Source organism: Agelaius phoeniceus, chromosome 2 (genome assembly GCF_051311805.1).
Source record: "Agelaius phoeniceus isolate bAgePho1 chromosome 2, bAgePho1.hap1, whole genome shotgun sequence".
Taxonomy (NCBI): Eukaryota; Metazoa; Chordata; class Aves; order Passeriformes; family Icteridae; genus Agelaius; species Agelaius phoeniceus.
Genome location: NC_135266.1, coordinates 67,755,276 through 67,775,542, shown reverse-complemented (window position 1 = coordinate 67,775,542; position 20,267 = coordinate 67,755,276). Strand labels below are relative to the sequence as shown.

Genomic DNA, 20,267 nt, shown 5'->3' with positions numbered 1-20,267 from the left:
CTTCTGTGACCATTCATGGCTCATGAAATAGACATCCATCTTGAAAGTCAGGGAGCCTTCAGAATTATTCAATCCCAGCATTTCCTTAAAAATACCATGTTTCTTTTTTCACTTGCTGCATTGGCCTGTTGAAAGCTGTGAGTGGAGGTTAGGCTGACTGCTTCTTCTTTCCAGACCAGGCTGTGGAATACGGACAAAGATGCTCAGTTTTGCTGTTTTGTCCAGACTGCAATTTGCTTCATGTATTTTTCCCCAGGAGAACTTCATGAACAGTAGAAGTTTCTTTCCTCTGCCACAGTGGAGAGGAAAATAACAAGAAATTTTTCACAAGTGCCTTCTCTCTTTTTGTAGCTTCTTTACTCCTGCACAGGATCTGGAGCTTTATTACTTTAGGACTATGAATGTGTAATACCACCATCTTCATTTCCACAGAATAACTAGGTTCTGCTTTCAGCTCATCATTCTGGTCAGTATAAATGATCATGCATCAGTGATGTGTGGGTTTAAAATTTTAATAATTTTAAAATTATTTTTAAATACTAGAACCAAGAGCAGTATCAAGTTTTTGTCCATATTAAAGCCTTGCATGTGGCATAGAGTTTAACTGGACAGGTCAGGATGAGAATATATTTTCTCTGTCTGAAAAGAAATTATAATGAGGGATGAAGGAAAAAAATGGAATTGCGTGGGAAGGTGGGTATTTACAGAACTCCTGTCTTCTTGAGGGAGGGAGTAGGATAAGACAAATGAACAATAAAGAGAGGAAAATAATAGAATAGACATTTGGAGCTTTTGTTCAGGAGGAGAAGGAGGAAGAGAATGGGTTAGAAAGGCAGTCATTGGGAGCCTTGTAGAAATGAGGGAATTACCATAGGAACAGACAGCTCTTGGTGTGGTTAATGGAGAGAAATTATATTTGTGGCCTTCCCAAAACTTCATGCGATTTTTTTAGTCTTGACCTGTGGAACTTATTTTTTAACTAGTGAATTAATTGAGATATTGCATAGGATAATCTAGTTAGTCATCTCTAAACAAAAACAGAGACTTTATTTTGCGTACTTTTGACTCGTAAAATTTAACAGACTTTTAAATGCAGTTGATGGTGTATTGAAAAGTACTACTGGCAATTTTTAGCCTGGAACAGCTGGAACTTCAGTCTTTCTTGCTGTAACACTGCCTTTCACATGAGGAAACAATTGTATCATCCAAGATAGAAGCAGTGGTTTTGTATTTTTTTTAAATGCCTGTAAATTTTAGTGACTGCCAACCAGAGGATGATAATTAGAGTTATCTTTTTTTTTATTTTATTTATTCTTTTACTTTATCTTTTGTAGCATTTGAAAATCGATAGTGGTTCCAGTGAGAAGAGAATCTGTATTTAAAAATTCAGAAGACTTTTTATTTCTTACTCACGAAAATGTAACAAATTTATCTTTGCTTTAGAAATAACCATTACTGTAGGTAGTGCACTTAGAATCCTTGGAGCCTTTTTAAAAAGCAATGTGTGTTTCATGAGTTTCCTCTGTTTAAAAAAATAAAACCCAACAGACCCAGATCCCAAAGATCTAAAAATATGAATTAAGATTTCATCATCCTGGCTTGTATTTCATATGCAAAAGAGAAAAATAAATTAGTTAAAGGATGACATAATGGAAACAATTGGCTTAAAAGCAAAGACTTCTGAGTAGGAATGACAAGAAATATGTAAAAGCTAAGACTGTAATGGTAGAATTTTTTTAAAAGAAAAAGACAGATGCCAGCAAGAATAGCTTCTAAAGGAGTATAAGTAACAAGAAGAGCCTGAGTTTCCTGAAACTTTAAACCAGCACTGCAAACTCAAGGAGAGTTTGGGCAGATGAATTGATCATGTTCACTCTGAACATGATGTTCAGAGCCAGATCTTGCTAAGGCCTAAGAGTGAGAACTTTTTCTTAGAACAGGAGTTATACAATGGGAGGCACATTGAGGAAATGCATCTGGTTTGGTTTGGTTTGGTTTGCAAATACAAACTAGGACACATCTGCAATTTTGTATGTTGAAATGCTTTGATTACCATCCTATAAAGGAGTAACACAAAGGAGTAGTATCAAAAGGGAAATTCCATGTTGCAGGTGTACATTTTAGTAATTTGCATTGCAGAATCAAGATGTCAAAGAGAAGTTTGTTCCATAGACCTAACCACTAGATGGGAAAGATCATCTAGATTGGTCTCTCACCCAACAAATCACATAGACCTTTTGCCCATTTACCTTTTTGAATCTGACCATCAGGGTTGGTGTCTGAATAATGAAGAGGATATGGAAGTGTTTCCTTATATAGGTAGAGTTTAGATGATAAGAAATTATCTCAGACAGTCACCTTAAATATTTATAATCCGAAAACAACAGCAATTTTTTTTTATTTTAAAAAAATGAATCAATGTCTTCGGAAAAGATGAAATTGCTTTTCAAATTGAGAGGAATCCTTGTTTCTGAGGTTGCTAATTAGGTGCTTATTGTGAAATGATTTAAGGACAATTTTCAGTATCTAAAAATAAAAAATCCTGATTGTCTAATAGGTTTCAAAAGCTTAACTATATGTCATTAAGTTACATATTTGATGAATTATTGAATCAGGCTATTATATCTCGTAGGAATTAATTTAGCAGTAAAACATTTTTTAATCTTTGTGCTCAGTGACTTAATGATCAAAGAAAGCAACATTTTGTTTTACAAACTTAATACAGATTTGAAAGAATGATGACAGAGCAATGATTTCATTTGGCATGACTTCAATGAACACAAGAGTTTCAGTAAATGTTACCCATCTATATGGGACAGAAATAATTGCAAACATGAACATAAGAAATACAATGGTTCAACTGAAGACAATAATGGCATGAAATGAGAATAATAAAATGTTTTTTTATGGGGTGGATGACCTCGTTACTTTCTAAAGGTACCTGAGAAGGGAGTGGAGAGGGAGATGCTGAGCTTTTCCCTCTGATATTCAGGGACACATGAAAATGGTTCAAAGCTGTGCCAGGGGAAGTCTATCCTTAACATGAGGAAGAGAGGTGGCCGATGCCTGAAACCTCTCCGTGTTTAAGAGGCATTTGTATGATGCCCTTAACAACGCTCTTTATCTTTTGGTCAGCCCTGAAGTGGTCAGGCAGTTGGACAAGATGATTGTTGTAGGTACATTCCAGCTGAAATACTCAAGTCTAGGATAGACTATACAAAAAGGAAAAAAAAAAGAAAAACAATCTTGAATGTATTTGTAAAGAAAATGATAAAGAAATATATTACTTTCTTCACTTCTGGGATATGTTTAGGGTTTTGCATAGCATGAACTCTATGAGCAGAGGGATGCTTCCTATTTGTAGGAGGCATTTTGTATACAGGCAAACAGCATAGAAGAAAAGGCAGTGGAGTTGTTTATCATGGACTGGGAACAAGACCCACATTTAAAAAAGTTATCAGAGCTGTAAAAAGAATGTGATGAAATGAGCAGTGTGGCCTGAGAAGCCCCAATAACAACTCAGACCTTGTTAGAGAAATTTGGGGTCAAATCTTTTTGCTTAAGAGTAGAACAGATATTTTTTGGGTTTTAGTGTAATATAATGGGAGAATTTTGTTATATCAGTGCTAAATTGCTTTTTTCTGGGCAGATTTGGAAGGGACAAAATTATAGGATTTTTCTTTTCTTTCTGGTATAGTATAGAAAGGGAGGGGAGCACTTAATTCCTTGATATCAGCCCTTTTTGGCCTAAGGAAGTTCTCCACAATTTTCAGGGGAATGGAAGCATTTGTACTCAGGCAAGTGTGAACTTTAGTAGTGAGAGAATGCATGAAAGAGTAAAGAACACTTTTAGCTAAACCTGTCCTGCCTGCAGGATATTTATCTTTATGGTATTTTTGCTTCATCTGCTCTGTTTTTGTTTGTGAGATGTATTGAATTTATTTCCCACTTGCAGTCCATTAACCAAATGCTTGCTTAAGCTGGCAGCGTTTAAAATATTTTTTTTTGTCATGAGAGTCATATTGGAGTACCAGGGCCAAGGATGAGAGGGAGATAAAATAAAGGTGAAAGAGGGGAGAACTGGGTGTCACAATTAGTAGCTTCATGAGGTAAGTGTGAGAGGTAGTAGGCAGCACTCCCTGAGATGGACAAGATCACTGATGTGACTCATGCCTGTAAAGAGAATGGGAGATCTTACCTTTCACATTCTCATTCCTTTCATAGCACTCTCTCCTTTCACAGGAGAATGAAGAAGAAGTTCAGGGATGGAGAGCTCTGGGGGGAAGCTGAAGGTCAGTTTTGAGCTGTTTGTGTTCTGCTAGGGAGCCATTTAATTGCACACAGGATCCAGCGAGATACCTCCTGTGAGGTGAATGAGCTTAAGGATACCCCTTCTCCATTGTTAAATTAATAAAGTAGTGACCTGTGGAGAAAATCCATTCCAGTGCCCATCTTTCAGTCCCTTGAGTATCCTGATTAAATAACTGACTGTATTGAAGCCTCCAGAGCAGTTGAGTCATTGCTTGTGTTTAAACTACAGCACTTCTTTCCTCCAAACATACAGTAATAAAATGGAATTCAATACTCTTAATCAACTTATCAAAAATCCTGAAGATACTAGTGCTGCTTAACATCTGTAGATGCAAAGAAAAAAGCAATATCTCACACCACTTGTACAAAACAAAAGCACTTCAAGCTGTTTATGTTACCCACCAAAGGGCTGTCAATCTTATTTGCTCTGAAGAAGACAGTGCTTGGGGGCTGCTGAGTGTGCTGGCTGCACAGGAGGGAGAGTACATAAAGGATTCCTATGTTTACTTGGATGCAAAAATGAAATAAACTTTCAGGAACTGCAGTGTTGGATGACTATTGCTGTGGTGCATATTTCTCTAATGCCTCAGATTTTCACTTTTCATTGGACTCAGTCCCCATGCACAGGGGAAAATGGATTATAGAAAAATTTCAGTGTGATAACAAGAAATAAAACACATCAGGATTATGGGAATTAGTAGTAAGAAGCCTGAACATGTTAAAAAAATAAAAACCAATAAAAACCAGAAAGATAAAAATTTTAGAAATCTTACTGATCACTGTGGTAATCAGTGAAGATTAATAAAACAAGAGTACTTCACACAAGAATAAAAATATTGTCTATCTGCAGTGCAGTCTGATTTTCAGGAATTTCTTTCTTCCCTTCATGATTTAGAGTAAAAGTGCTCATGCTTTTAGGTTTCTTGTGTTAGGCAAATCACCAAGCATCTCTCTCAGCAAAGGGGATTTTACAAATGAAACAGACTGTTAATATCTTCCTTGGTGATTTTATCTGCATTTCCTAAGAACCTTTTTAGAGAAAAAGAATGTTAAAAATAAACTACTTAATGGCTTACCCTTTTTGCAGAGGTGTGTCAGCAAGCAAACAAAACCGTAATTTCTCACATGAGTCAGTTCTAGCATTTGCATTTAGATTAGGACTGTGCTTCTGAAATGAATATGCCAACCACCCCTATTTGCCATGCTTTCATTCAAGCTGCAGAGCAGCTTTGGAGTGTGTGAATTTTCTCCCAAACCACCACATGAGTGTTCCATAAGTGCAGCTGGCAGAGCTCACTTCACTGTTGGGATATGTAGCCCCCAGTGGAGCCCGCCTGGGAAAACCCTGCTGTGGACATGTATTCAGCAGGGCTTCCTCAAGAGGAACATGGCTTCTTCTCCTTGGGATACAGTGATAGAACATGTGAATAGTTCAAAGCTGCATGTGGGAAAGTATGGGCTGGACAATAGGAAGCATTTCCTTACTGGGAGATTGATCGACTACTGGAACAGGCTTCCCAGAGGCACGGATGATGCCCTGAGCCTGTAAGTGCTTAAGAGGCTTTTGGACAGTGCCCTTAATAACATGCTTTAGCTTTTGGTCAGCAGTCAGGTGTTGATCAGAGTGATCATTGTAAGTCCCTTTTAACTGGAAAGAATCTCCTCTCCTCTCCCTCTCCCTCTTCATAACTCTTTCACTGTGCGTCTCTGTTTCTGTTGTTTCACTTCTTCCTGGTAGAGGCATTGCCTTTGACCACTAGAAGTAATTCTTACCCCTAAAGAAACTGAGTGTGTGGATTATTTAGTAACATACTTGTGTTTATTTCAGTTAGAATTAAACCCCAATACTTCAGTAGACTGAATAATGAGCAAAGCACATGTATTGAACTTTTCATTCCATGGGAAACTGACACTAAGGCCTTACCCTCCAAGGTGCAGGGCAGCATCCCAGTGTCCTTGTGAATGTACAGTCTACCCTTAAGCATAAAAATTGGAAACCAGTAAATTACTTTGAGCAAAAAACATTGAGGATCTTGATCATTGTACTATTCATAAGATTTGGTTATCTGATATATTGATTTATTGACCAAAATGTATGCAAATATATAAGAGATATGTACCTATATTACTTTTAAATGATCATTATTAAATCCTATGAAGTCACGTTTTGTTTGAGTGTATAAATTAGCTTGTGTGAGATTGACTAATTTTAAACTTGGAATTGCCAGCAAGTTTGCAGATTTTTTTTTCCTCATTCTGACCTACTATTATCAAATAATATGCTAAGAGCCATTTTATTTTTCTGAATACATGATCATATCCTAATAGATACTCCCTGAAGTGTCTGGAGTACAAATCTCATTTTATGTGTATTAAAAACAGTAGGGATTCTCAAATCAGCTCACTAAATAGCTTTTCTGCAACACCTTATTGAGGAAGAGAAAACTAATATAATTGCCATTTTGCTGTTCTGAAAGCTTTAAATCTGGCAGCCACTGAATTCCAAGCTTATATTGTTTCTGCATGAAGGCCATTTGAAGGTGAAATGAGAATAAACTTGATTTTATTAAAATTTGTATTAAATTGACTAGAATGTGTATCCTGGGGAGTGGTGCTGCACTTTGCACACAATACTCAAGATCTGATGGGAGAAAAGGAATAGATTGATTAGAATGAAATGTTTAAGAACACTAAATAAATCTAAAGTTTGATGATTTACAGCTCAAGAAAAACTGTGGTGTACACTTACCAGTTTTCAGATTAGCTTTAGATAGCCAGAGTTCTCTTGTAAACAAATCAATGTATTACATTATACTTCACAGATCTGTTTTGTACCTGCTTTTCATTTTGTGTCAAGTTATCTGATAGGAGGCAGCGTTAGGAATACCCTTGGGCCAGTCACTTTATCTCTATGTGCTTATGTTTATCTTCTGTGTTATGTTTTGATGAGGTTTTTCTGTCCTTTGTGAGTACTGTGAGCTCCAGAGAGCAGTACCAGCTGTAGCTGTGCACAGCAGTGGTGTTGTGCAGACTACAGTGCAGTAGCGGTGCAGGAGCTGAGTGTTATGGGTATTTTTTAATCAGCATTGTTCCGTTTCTTTAATGCTTCTAAGAGGTGCCAGTTTTACAAATGGTATTTTGACTGAAAAGGATAACATTACTATCCATGGGGTGGAGGACAGGCAGTTGTCTTGTAAATGCAAGCCAGCAAAAATATTCAATATTCCCTGAATATCAAGGTCTTGGTTCTGTATTTGTTCTGGTTACAAAAGGACTCGACATTAACTAAAATGTTTTAAAATTATAGGATCATAGAGTATGTGTGCATTTACCAGCACATTTTCAGCTGTAAAATAACAGCTGCTTTTGATAATTATATTTTGAGTGTCCATTCCTCATAATCTGAAAAATTCATGTGAGTTTGTTATTGTATTCTACTTCTCTGTCTCCTTCTCTATTGCCTCCATAAATCTACTTGAACTGAGAGGGAAAGCCAGCAATATTTATATTTGTGTGGAATTTACAGACAAGCAATCAGAATTTGCCAAGACCGGACAACATGAAAGTAAATGTGTAAATTAGAACTGGACTGCATTGAAAAAAAATTAATAATTCATTTCAGTGCTCCTGTGAGAGAACATAAGTATCATTTAAGGGATCACTCTAAAGGGTAGAAGAAGAAGATCTGGGTTTTTTTCATTATTGCTGCCAAATACAATTCACACTCCTATTTCAACACGGAATTCTTTCAAAAATTAGAATTAAATTAACCTTGATAATTATTTGAAAAAAAACCCTGAAAAAATGGAAATTAATTTTCTGAAAATATCAACAGATATATGTGGGAGTATATATAACACTGATATGTACTGATATTGTTAATATTAGTATTTGTAATTTTGAAAATGAAATTCACAAACAAGTATGATTCCTTTCCCTTCTGGTAAATCAGTTCTGAAGTACTGAATGCAATAGAAAATACTATTTTTATGTGACTTGAAATGAATTTTGTATTCCCGTGTAAAAAATGTCTGCATTAATGAAGGTATTTACACATTCTGTAAAGAGGTACAGCTTGTATGGTACATATGGATAGCTGCTCTATGGACATATACACACGTATACACGTATGCCCACACAAATGTGTTGGTTTTGTATGAAAGTCACCTGTGATTTTGAATTAATTCACCATTAAATGATGTTAATAAAACCTGAGATGCTGACAAGTTCCCAAGAAACAGTCTGTGCCTTGGAGGCTGAAGTTCACTCTGAATTAGTCAACAAACAAGAAATCACCTGTACCGATATAATTACAGCATCAAATATGCTGGGGCTACAATCCAAAGTCCTTCAGCTGCTTGACTGGACCTTGCATTAAGTTTCTTTTTCAGCAAACGTTTTTTTGTGGTATTCCATTATATACCTGTCAGTCCAGGGCATTAAGAGTGGTGGACATCAGTGACCTGCTAGGAAATCTCTCTCTGACATCTGTTTTTACATTTATGTTGTGAAGTGGAGGAAAGCACAGGTTGGCTTGTAGGAATGACAAAATATGTACATTAAAAGGATTCCTCTGTATCCTGAAGTATTTATGGTGCTTCTCACTGTTTTATGTCTAAAGGAAATAACAAAATTTACCAAGATACAATGGTTTTGGTGGGTTTTCATGTTAATTCTCTGTAGCCAATGAAAAATTCATAAAGATCACAAGAAAAATATTAAGGGTCAGTAGTTCAGGTTACAGTATATATATAGGTACATAATGCACTGTGCATTTCAAAATCTGACAGTTTAGTTTTCTATGAATGCTTTAGTCTCAATTTTACAAGGTCAAATAAAATAATACGTGTCTGAAAAATAAGGAGTATTCTCTAACAGTATTGTTTCTACCAGTAACAATCTTTTGTCAAAGTTTTTAAGAACATATCTTAGATACAGTTTTGTTTGAATGAACTCTTTGAGTAGCAGAAGTATTTCAGTACATGTTCCGTATTCTATTACCTATAAATTAGTCAAGATTTATTCTGAAATTAGACTTGTCCTAAAGAATGTGTTTAAATTGCAAAGTTTTAATTTCTAACCTGTGAAGCCTGAAAACCCATGAAAAAATGCAATAAAATTAAGGATAAAATAAATATTCAGTGAATGTATGCAAATTGGAAAAATTTCTATAAATTGTCTTACAGTGCCTGATAAGGTTAATTTCTGGCTTTTTTTTTTTTGTTTTCATCTACTAATGTTGTTGAAATACTATTTTTTTATTATTATATTTAATACATAAAATTTATTTCTCAGTTTTCTTTTCTTTCCCCCCATTTAAGATTCCAGAGGCTTATTTTATTAGAGATCCTCATACTTTCCTCCTTACAAAGGACTTTATTAAGGTATATATGTTCTTTTTAGTGCAAAAACCCCAAAAGCTCTCTCAAGACCTGAACTGCATGTCCTCACAGGTTAACATTTTCACATATAACGCCAGTTACTGGAGATGAGAATGGTTAGTTGGTTAACTGAAGCATGCTTGAAAGGAGAAGCAAAGCTTGTCTACAAAATACTAACACTTGGATGAGTCTGCAGCCTGGGAGGAGAGCACCGGGTGAATTTTCTGGACTTTTTTCATGGCTGACTTGGGATATGCCTGCATTGTCACACAGTGTGTTGACCTCTCTCCTTGATGCATATTGCTCCTGACAGTCCCTCTCCTCTGCCCGCAGGCCATGGAGGCGCAGATACAGAACTTTGGACAGACGCCATCGCAGTTGCTCATTGAGCCCCATCCACCTCGGAGCTCTGCCATGCACCTGGTGAGACATGACTGCTGGCTGGGAATGCATTCCCTTTGAACCTTAGGGTCCCTTGTAGGTCATAAAGTACTCATTAAAGCAACACTTTTGATGCCCCCCATTGCCCATGCAGCCATACTTGCTTTGGGTAGCAACAAATCACAGGGATCTAGCAGAGCAAGGTGAAGGTGTGACTGGCTTTAGCTTCAGACAGTCCTGGATTTTCCTTACTAATATGATATAAGAAGGCCCCATCTTAAAAAATATAAACTTGATAAATACATATTTGCATTCTTGTTTCTGCAAGTGGTGGGAATGTCTGCAGGCTTTCCTTAGAGTGAGTTTGTTGTGTTGTTTTAAAGGATGCATGGTTAGGGGCTGATTTATGAACAATGTCTGCTTGACAAAAATGAAGTATTGGAGTTCAAATCATGCTGGAATCCTCCCACCCATTCCCCCAGGAGAATGAAATGTATATTTTGAGTTTTAATTCAAACTCCAAAATTCATTTCCATCACATTCTTCTCTATCCTTCTTACAAAGAATCATATGAAATAGCCAGACTGAGCAAGACAGATTTCTGTGCCCCGAGTGCCTTTGATGAAATCCTTAGAGCTAGGTTTTTTTAAGCTCTGCAAATCAACAGTAATACATGCAGTAGTTTCAATCATTTTATCTATCTATTAGGAAATCTCTCTATGTAGCTGTACACTGTGAAAGTGGAAATTGATCTGAAAGTGGTTGTTGTATTATTTTAAGTGTGTACAAGTCAAACTTAGATAATATTTATTCTACATTCTTAAGATACGGATAATATATTTTTAATAATTCAAGGTGATAAGCTGAAAGGAATATTTGACCTTTTAGAAATAGTTCATTTTATTATAACAGTGGCTGGGAAAAAACTCCTTAAAACCAGTACTCAATAGCTATCCTTGCCCATGTACAAACAATTGTGTCATTTGCAGAATCATGGAACAGGATTAGGTTATTATAACCTTATTAGGTTACAGACTCTTTAATAAGCATATGCTTTACTTAGAATTAAATTGTGTTTGGAAATGTGGTATTTCATATGAGGAATTCATTAAGAAAAATATCTGTGCGTTTTTGATTCACTATTAAAATTTATTTTTCAACTGTTGTAGTTTAGAGAATTAATATTTATGTGTTAATTGATTAACTCATTAAGACATATCTCTATGAATATTAACTACTGAATAATTTTACATTTTACTGTATGCTAATTAATGCTAATGGTCATTTTGTACCCTATAATGATAACCCTTACCATACCTATTCTCTATTTATCCTCGTGTAATGTTCCAATAATAGCTTATGATCTTGCTCTCCTCCATTACTAGAGTAGATGCACAGGTAGTGTTGTTTTCCCTGTATGTGCACATGCTTACCTGCTCTTTTTTAACCTCGTTTTCCCTCAGACCTCCTCACTAATTGTGTTATCCCTTCTGTTTTCTTCTGCTCTCTTCTCCTTTCTACTCAACAGTGTTTCCTTCCACAGAGCCCCCTCATGTTTAAAGATCAGATGCAGCAGGATGTCATCATGGTGCTGAAGTTCCCATCCAATTCCCCTGTCACACACGTGGCAGCCAACACGCTGCCCCACCTGACCATCCCTGCCGTGGTGACAGTCACTTGCAGCAGGCTGTTTGCAGTCAATCGGTGGCACAACACAGTAGGTGGGTCCTCGCAGGCATGCTTCATTCAAATTTGGAGATCTTAACAATGCAGCTTTAATTTTGAGTGCAATTTTTCTCACTCGCCTGCCTGTGCACCAAGATTTACCGTTTCTTCTGGTTTGTGTCAAATAATCACAGCTTCTGTTTTCTCTGGTGTCATTTCTAGAAACACTCTCCTTAACAGCAGCACATCACCATGGCAGCCAATCGATTTGTGGTTACTTCAGGATCAGTTTTTGATACAATGCTTTTCAGGAGACTGCTGTTCCTCTCAACACAGCAAATATTAATATGTCCCAGGTTTCAGGAATACATACTGACATGCTAGAGAGTGTATATCCCTATCTGCTGCTTGAGAGAGATTTCAGGATCTTGTCATAAGCCTTCCCCTGGGTCGCTGTTGGATTATCTGGGACCCTAAGCAAGTCTAAGCAGCTGGACACTGAACTATTCTGAGAAGTTCCCTCATTCCCTCACAAAAGCCCATCCAATAGGGTCATCCCAAAATTCCCTTCCAGCCCATCTGCTCACCTCTCCATATTGTCATTAGGACTGTCCATGTCACCTGGACATGCAGGTGCTAAGGCTGTTCCAAGCATTGCTAAATAGGTGGTGGAGCCATGAGGTACATGAGGGAACAAGCAGGTTTCATTTTCTCAGGTAGTTTCCTGCAGTGATAGCCCTTGTGCTGCAATATCTGGGAACATTTATAATACACCATCAGGTGCAACTACATTACGTGTAACAAAATTTTTTCCCATTTCTTTTAAACAAAAGGTAAAAATCTAGAGGGGAAAAAAAAAACCCAGCATTTTTTAAAAGTATTTAGTGACAATGTCCTCAATGGAAGATTCCAGTGTCAGGAATTATTTGGAGGTGCAGAAACTGTCCTGTGTTGTTTTAACACACCTTTGACTAACATTGATTGGCTAATTCCTAATTATTTTCCTTTGACTTTTCAGGGATTCTGTCCAAATACTCTATACCCATCACCATTCATGTCTCCTCTATTTGAGGAAGCTTATTTGGTTCTGGAGTAGCCCTTTCTCAACCAGATTTTTGAGTCAAGAGAACCCAAAATTCCTACCTGTACTTCATTGTGAAGGAATTAATCTCATTAATATTGCAGTATGCTAGAGTTCAAGTGCTTCCTTAAAAACTGTCATTTGAAGTCCTTTAGTTTAGTTTAGCTGAAGCTTTGTTGGTCTTCATGATGCATATGACGGTAAGGTTTTAAGTTTTCCTCTATACTCTTGTAAAACATGTCTTGTTGCAAAAATTCAGAATTCAAGGCATGAACTAACCCTAAATTCAATTTCACACCATTTGTGAACCTCTGATCTAAACTAAAAAAAAAAAAAAAAAGGAATACTTTCTAAATATATTATAATAGAAAGAGAGGAAAATAAAACTGCTTAGAGAATCAAACCTGATTGTAATGATTTTCTTAACTTTTACATCCTGCTTGACAATGTTGCTTATTTTGCAGGAGGCTAATCCAGGACAGGGTATCAATTTCCTACTATTGCCATAATATTATTTTAATAAAGCATTACTCTAATATAAAGAATAAGTTTATCTACAGAAATGTATGCACAGACCACTTGTTGTAAAATGTATGTAGAGCTTTGGAATTAACAAACAGCAGGAGGCATTTACAGAGACATCTCATAATAGACGTGGAGGAATCTTAGTTAATACCAGTAAATATCTGTCCCAAACTGCTTGGGCTTTAAAAGAAGAGACAGAAAGAAGGGAGGAATTTCTCAGAGCTATGTCTTTCTGAAAACGGAAGAGCTTTTCTTTTACCTCTTCCAGTTGTCTATTGCAGTAGTAGAAAATGGACTTTATTCTTCAGAAATCTGTATGTCCTGTTATAGAGGGTATTCTTGTGCAAGGTAGCAGTTCGTGACAAAAAAGGTGTTTTCAGTAATGACTATTTGATTTAAATACCAGGGAAGGTGCTCAGAAGAGCCAAAGCAATGCTATCTGTGCATGACAAGATAAAACTAAATTTGCAGCCCCTGATGAACATTTGAACATCTTAAGGACTGCTTAGAATAGAATGAACAGGAATATTGTGGCACATTTACTGTACCCTACACTTTTACATCTAAAACTTTTAGATAAATCCATGAAAAGGTCCAAGTTTCTGTCATGTACAGGCCTCCATATGCAAGAAGCTCATAAAAATGTTTAATCTAATTAACTTTATTTTCTGTGCTCAGATCTCTGCTCAAAAGTAAAAATAAAAATCTCTTATACTATTTTAAATGAGTTATTTAATGAATGTGTGTGGCTGCAAAAGTTGTGATGAAGTTGATGCTTCTACATTTATAGTTACTTTTACATAAAGAAAGAATTAACAAATGCATATTTGTGAAGCACAGAGAAAGAAATCTTAAGACATTAATAAAGCAAATGGTAAAAACCTACTTTCTAAAAATATATAATAATCCAATAATGGACTTTTAAACCTAGAAAAATCATGTCAAAATGTTTCTATGTGCTTTATTCTTCCTTTCATGTGTAGGCCTTCGGGGAGCCCCAGGATACTCTTTGGATCAAGCCCATCATCTTCCAATTGAAATGGATCCATTGATTGGTATGTCAAGATGAAAATGTAGCAATATATTTGAAATTGGCAATTTCAGGAATTATTGATTAATCTATATTTGTATATTATGCTTCATTTAACAGAGAAAATAGGAAAGTATTTATTCTTGTCAGTCCTGAAGAATTAAAAAGCATTAGCTGTTGATGTTGAATGAATTACATGAATGCTATTTGTTATTAACATCACCAGCAACTGGTATTTAAGAAACAACCAATTAAGTCAGTTAATTGTCGACCCATATCAATAATTTTGTTCTCTTATCAGGTCACATTAGTAAAATAAAACTTGAGGGTCCTGTGGAGATAGCATATATTTTTTTACAGCCAGCACTATGTTTATCAGTGCAGATGCAGATCCATTTATTTTCATTCACTTTATGATTTGGATTTAGTCAACAATACTAATTTAATAATGAAAAGTCTGGCTTTTTAATTGATAGTATTTTTTAAAATCCAGATTTTTTTGAGAAAGTGAATTATTTGAGAAATAGAATCTGCTAAAATTGTTGGATTGCAGGACGTCCTAATGATCATAAATTTTCATTATTGAACTTATTTGATTTGTAGAGGGGAGAGAGTTCAGAAATTTGAAACAGAAATTGGGGATAGGAAAGGTTCTTAGGGACAAGAATTGTAGCATTGTAGCATTGTTGAGAAAAAAAATTAATTTAAACATAGCCAGATATAAAGTTCCATTTTTTCTGTGTCAATATTCACAATATTCATGTTAAAAAGATTTATATAGAAGAACCTCAGGAGAGTTAACTTTCTCTTCTGTGTGCTTCATTTGATCTCATATAATGACAGTGGCTTCCTCTTTCGTTTTTCTCTCACAAGCTAAGGCACAACTTTTGTGTCCATCTGTTCTGGAAATTTGAGTAATTTGCTATTCATCATCTTTCAGCTAATGGACATAGAGGGTCTGGTAATTTAAATATGTGTTCTTAGAATGTATGCAATCATGATATTAACTTCCATGAGCAATTTTAAAATAGAATGGAGTGGGGTTTTTTTGGCTGAATCTCTTATTCATGTAGTTTTGAGCACTTGAAGTAGAATAGCAAAAAATAGGGAAAAATCAGATTATTGTCTGCATTAGGTTGTGTTCCTATGTTAGGAGAAACATATTTCTCAGAGTGATTTTTACCTCCCTGGCTTTGGGTAACTGAAGTTAGTTGTCAAGATTCCCTCCATATCTACTGTAGAAAGACAAACTCCTCTGGAATTGTCTAGCACTTAGACAGCTACTCCAGTGTGAGATGACTTGTCATGAGAAAAAATGTTGTCTTCTCCAGTGGGACTGGATGGATAAAATTAACTTAGATTATATATTCAACTTTCAGAAAGTTAATACTGAGATGGAGCACACTTTTATGGTGTTGCCATATCTTGTCTGCTGTGTCACAGGGAGGACAGAGCACATTAGCTGTGGGTTCCCAGTCACTAGTATCCTTCTAACCAGCTCCCTTTGGCAGTTGGGTTGGTGGGATTCTGCGTGAACCATTCCTTTTCCCTCAGTCTGGGGGAATTTCTAAGTGTCATTACCTCTTTTTAAAGTACTGTCCTTGGCCTGGGTCCCTGCTAGAGAACCAGATGACAACACTTACTTTTCCTGTACTGGAAAATCACATTAGGTTTGATAGAGTCATGGAATCATAAAATAAGCTGAGTTGGAAGGAACCCATCAGGAGCATCAAGTCCAACGCCTGGCTCTGTGCAGGACCTCACACAAGAGTCACACCATGTCCTAAAAGCATTGTCCAAACTTTTCTTGAACTCTCTCAGGCTGGTTCTGTGACCACTTCCCTGAAGAGCCAGTTCCAGGGCCCAGCCACCCTCTGGATAAAAAACATTTTCCTGATATCCAGTGCAAACATCCCCTTACTGAGCTTCACACCTTTTCCTTGAGTTCTGTCCCTGATCACAAGAGTAGAGATCAGTACCTGCTCCTCCACTTCCCCTTGTGAGGATGATGAAGACCACAATAAGGTCTCCCCTCATTCATCGGTTGAATCTTTATGTCTTTAATCTGGTTAAGCATCTGAAGGTGTGGGGTTGTCAAGGCCACACAATACAAGCTGTTTTTTGTGAAAGAGATACCAACCAGTAAGAACTGGCTCTCTGCAGTATTGTTAGTATTGATTTCATATTGCCACTTTCCCTTGGTTCAGATTGTTTTGAGAGACTACTTCAGCAGAGCACTAAAATTATTACCACATATTATGCAGTGCATCAGGCAACTTATAAGAAATTGTCATCTTCTGTAAAATCTTATCTCTTATTCAAAGGCGAGCTAGAAATCTCACAATAATTTTGTATTTCTGACACCCATATAGACAGCTCTAAATGTTCATATTCAAAATGCTTACTCAACAACAAATTCACAGTTCATTGAAAGTTAAATGTATTCATTTTCTCCTGTAAATGGATGACAGGAAGGTGCTGGAATGGCTTACATGTAAAATGTGTTTTGCATTTCGTTACAGCCAATAACTCTGGTGTGAACAAACGTCAGATCACAGACCTTGTGGATCAGAGCATCCAGATCAACGCACATTGCTTCGTGGTCACGGCAGATAATCGCTACATTCTTATCTGTGGTTTCTGGGACAAGAGCTTTCGAGTTTATTCCACAGAAACAGGTGACCTCAAATACAGCTCTCTGGTTCTTCCTGGGTCACAAAGTGGACAAAGACTATTGTCTTAATAGAACCATATCTAATACTTGTGCTTACATGTCAATAAATGGTAAAGGGCAGTTTGTAAAACCCTTCATTACTGTTTCAGCATGATAACGTTAAGATTTTTTTTAAATGGAAGATAGGGGATGTAAAAGGAAATGGAATACAGTACCATAATTATCTTCAGGAAATTTATCATGTCAAAAGAATCAACCAAATTTTTGTTACAATATTTTTATGGATCTATTATTTCTAGCTCTACTTATTTCATGTAGTAAGGAATTAGGTTGAATATCCTGCTACAGGAACCAATATTTTGTTCCTTTGTCTGATTACTTTGCCTAATGTCACTAAGTATATTGCTAAAAACTAATTGTAATAATAGAAAGGAGGAGGTGATAATCATAGTAAACCTTAGTTTGACATTAACATAGAACAAATAAACATTTTTAACGTGATAATGTAGCACAGTTATGGAAGAGTTCATGTACAGTCTTATGCATATCACTCATGAAATTCATAAATACTGTTCTAATGCCATTGCTTAAATACTGATGGAGCTATAACTCCACTTAATATTCAGTGACTACAGCACTGCCTTGATTTTTAGAGATAAGGGTTAGACTATGGATTGCCACAGAGGACAGCTTTCAACAAGACTGAAAAGAAAAGTGGAAAAAAAAGTTTAATCTTTGTGATTTTTTTTAATCTTCTTGCAGCATTCAGTGAACTTTAATTATGGGACATGAAACAAAAGTTGCATTTGAACTGAATATTAATTATATAGTTAATGATTTCTAAATGCTGCTAGTACCTTAGATAACTGAATTTGTATGACTTTGCATTCCCACCAGGAAAATTAACTCAGATTGTGTTTGGCCACTGGGATGTCGTGACTTGCCTGGCCAGGTCGGAGTCCTACATCGGGGGCGATTGCTACATCGTGTCTGGGTCTCGCGACGCTACATTGCTGCTTTGGTACTGGAGCGGCCGGCATCATATCATAGGTGACAATCCAAACAGCAGTAAGTGTCCTTTAAATAACACCTCTCCCAGAGGTCTTCTGTCACACCTCTTTGTTTTAACATTCCTTCTTTCAGCTTCAGAAGTTATTACCAAAAATCAGTAACTTTGCTTACAGGTTGAAAGTTCGTATAAGAAGAGCACCACATGCTAAGCAGTGCATTGATTGCTTGCCAAAAAATGTTTAAACGCTCTCTACATGTTAAGAGATAATAGGATGGGAGTATAGTTCCTAAGTTTGAAATTGCCTTTATCACTTATAGCATCATGTCATCATAAACCAGAACAAGATGGTTGTGGCCTTTAAGTGACAGGACATATATCACTATATTTTGACTTCTCTTTCCCTGGAAATATTTTTTGGCATTTTAACTTACTCCTTTTGTGCTACAGCATGCTATATCAGCTGCTCGCTTTTTCAAAAAAAGAATGTCTCACATGCCATGGAATTAAATGAGACTCTCTTGAGAAAGGTCTTTCTATAGTTTGGGGGAGCAATCTGACTGAATAAAAATAGAAGAAGATAAAATGTCAGGAAAAGTTTACATTTCATTTGCATGGGACTAACTATCAGTGCTTTGCAGAGTCAGTGGGACACAATAATAATATTAATTTATGCAAAAGGACACAAATTGCACCATGAATTTAAAGATCCCATCACCCAAGCCAGAGATATGGCTGCAGCTAAAGAGCAGCTTTTATCCATATACTAGAACTGTTTTATACAACATTAAATCCACTTCACTTAAAGAAGCTTCTGATTTCTAGTGATAATTTTCAACAGAAGGGTTTTGTCTTTGGATAAAAATGTAAGAATCTGTCACTATCAGTTCTGATCTCTGATTCAATACCGACTGTAGGCAGCACTGTCAGTTACAGACATCTAAGTGAAAGTATTTTTCAACTGAATGGCTGGTAGAAAAGGGTTTTATGTGTTTCAAAGTAAATATTTTGTTAATTTTGCAGCAAGAAACTTTTTATTGAATTTTGATTTTTTTTCCTTTTGTCTGTAAGCAGCGTAAAAGGGAGACATAAAAGCCTTGCTTTCTCATGAGTTTTTAATTGCTTTTATAACAGAGAAAATAGAGGGGAAAGAAGAAAATTGTGTTCCAATAACAAATTTCTTTAATTTTTTGTCTATATTCCATGACTTTTTTAGTATGTAATTCTCCAATATGGATAAATTCAGTCTGACAAGGATTTTAACATCTTAGCAGTTTGTTTAGGTAGATGCCATTTTTCTTCTTTGAATGCCTGTGTGATTCATATAAAGTATTAGTCATTTCTATGATAAGAGAAAAATAAGAAGAGCTTTCTACTCTCATTAAAGAAAAAAAATATAAGACTTTCCCCTTACCTCCCTTTATTGTAAAGGGCTTGGACAGCCTTGCAATTAGCATCTCCTTTCTGGCTGATACAAACTGCTTCAATTCTTTTCCAGTTAGAATTATTTTAGTTCTGGTATTATTCTGTCATCACTTACATATCTGAATGCTCAAAAGTGGTACTTTTCGAGTCTCAGATTTAATATCTTAGCTGTATAACTTTGGAATTGTCTGCTTTGAAGGTCTTGAATTTTATGAAAGGAAGGATATGACCTGGCTGACAGAAATAAATGAAAACAAAAATTACTTGTATGACTTGCTCTCTGCCTCTGAGTGGATAAGGCACTGTTTTGCTGAAGAAATGGCCTTATGGTCAGATTAATAGGAGACTGTGCTGCAGATAGCTACGTCCAGTCAAATGAAATCTTACAGGCACAGGTAACAGAACTCAGGGAGATTAAGTACCCAAGACCACTGTGATAGCTTTGAAATATATTGATAAAATTTTTAATATTCATGTTGAAGACATGTTGAAGACTCATGCTGAGGAAGAGTGACGGCATTTCTATTATTTCTATCTCTATTCATTGGATTGAAGCTACCATGGACATGCTAATTATATACTAGTACTGTACTATAACCAGAACTACATGTGTTGAAAACATACCATTATTAACAGATACTTTGACTTTTCATGAACATACAATAATGGGGATAGATCACAAAAACAAAGGGCCTTTAAAAAAATGACCTTTAAAAACTTCTGAAATTACTAAATGTTTCTGCTGAAGTAATGACTAGTAGTTTCTGCTTGCTACCATGAGCAGA

At 36.1% G+C, this 20,267-nt stretch overlaps 1 protein-coding gene across 7 annotated transcripts in view; it reads left to right on the top strand.

Moving 5' to 3' along the window:
• Positions 1 to 20,267, top strand: part of NBEA (neurobeachin) — a 459,156-nt gene that overhangs the window by 424,484 nt on the left and 14,405 nt on the right. For all 7 annotated transcript variants that reach the window (XM_077173791.1, XM_077173789.1, XM_077173793.1 and 4 more), the window contains 5 exons: positions 10,026 to 10,115; positions 11,602 to 11,794; positions 14,328 to 14,399; positions 16,897 to 17,052; positions 17,946 to 18,116. In XM_077173791.1, coding sequence (XP_077029906.1) covers positions 10,026 to 10,115; positions 11,602 to 11,794; positions 14,328 to 14,399; positions 16,897 to 17,052; positions 17,946 to 18,116 — 682 coding nt within the window. The remainder of the gene's footprint in view (positions 1 to 10,025; positions 10,116 to 11,601; positions 11,795 to 14,327; positions 14,400 to 16,896; positions 17,053 to 17,945; positions 18,117 to 20,267) is intronic.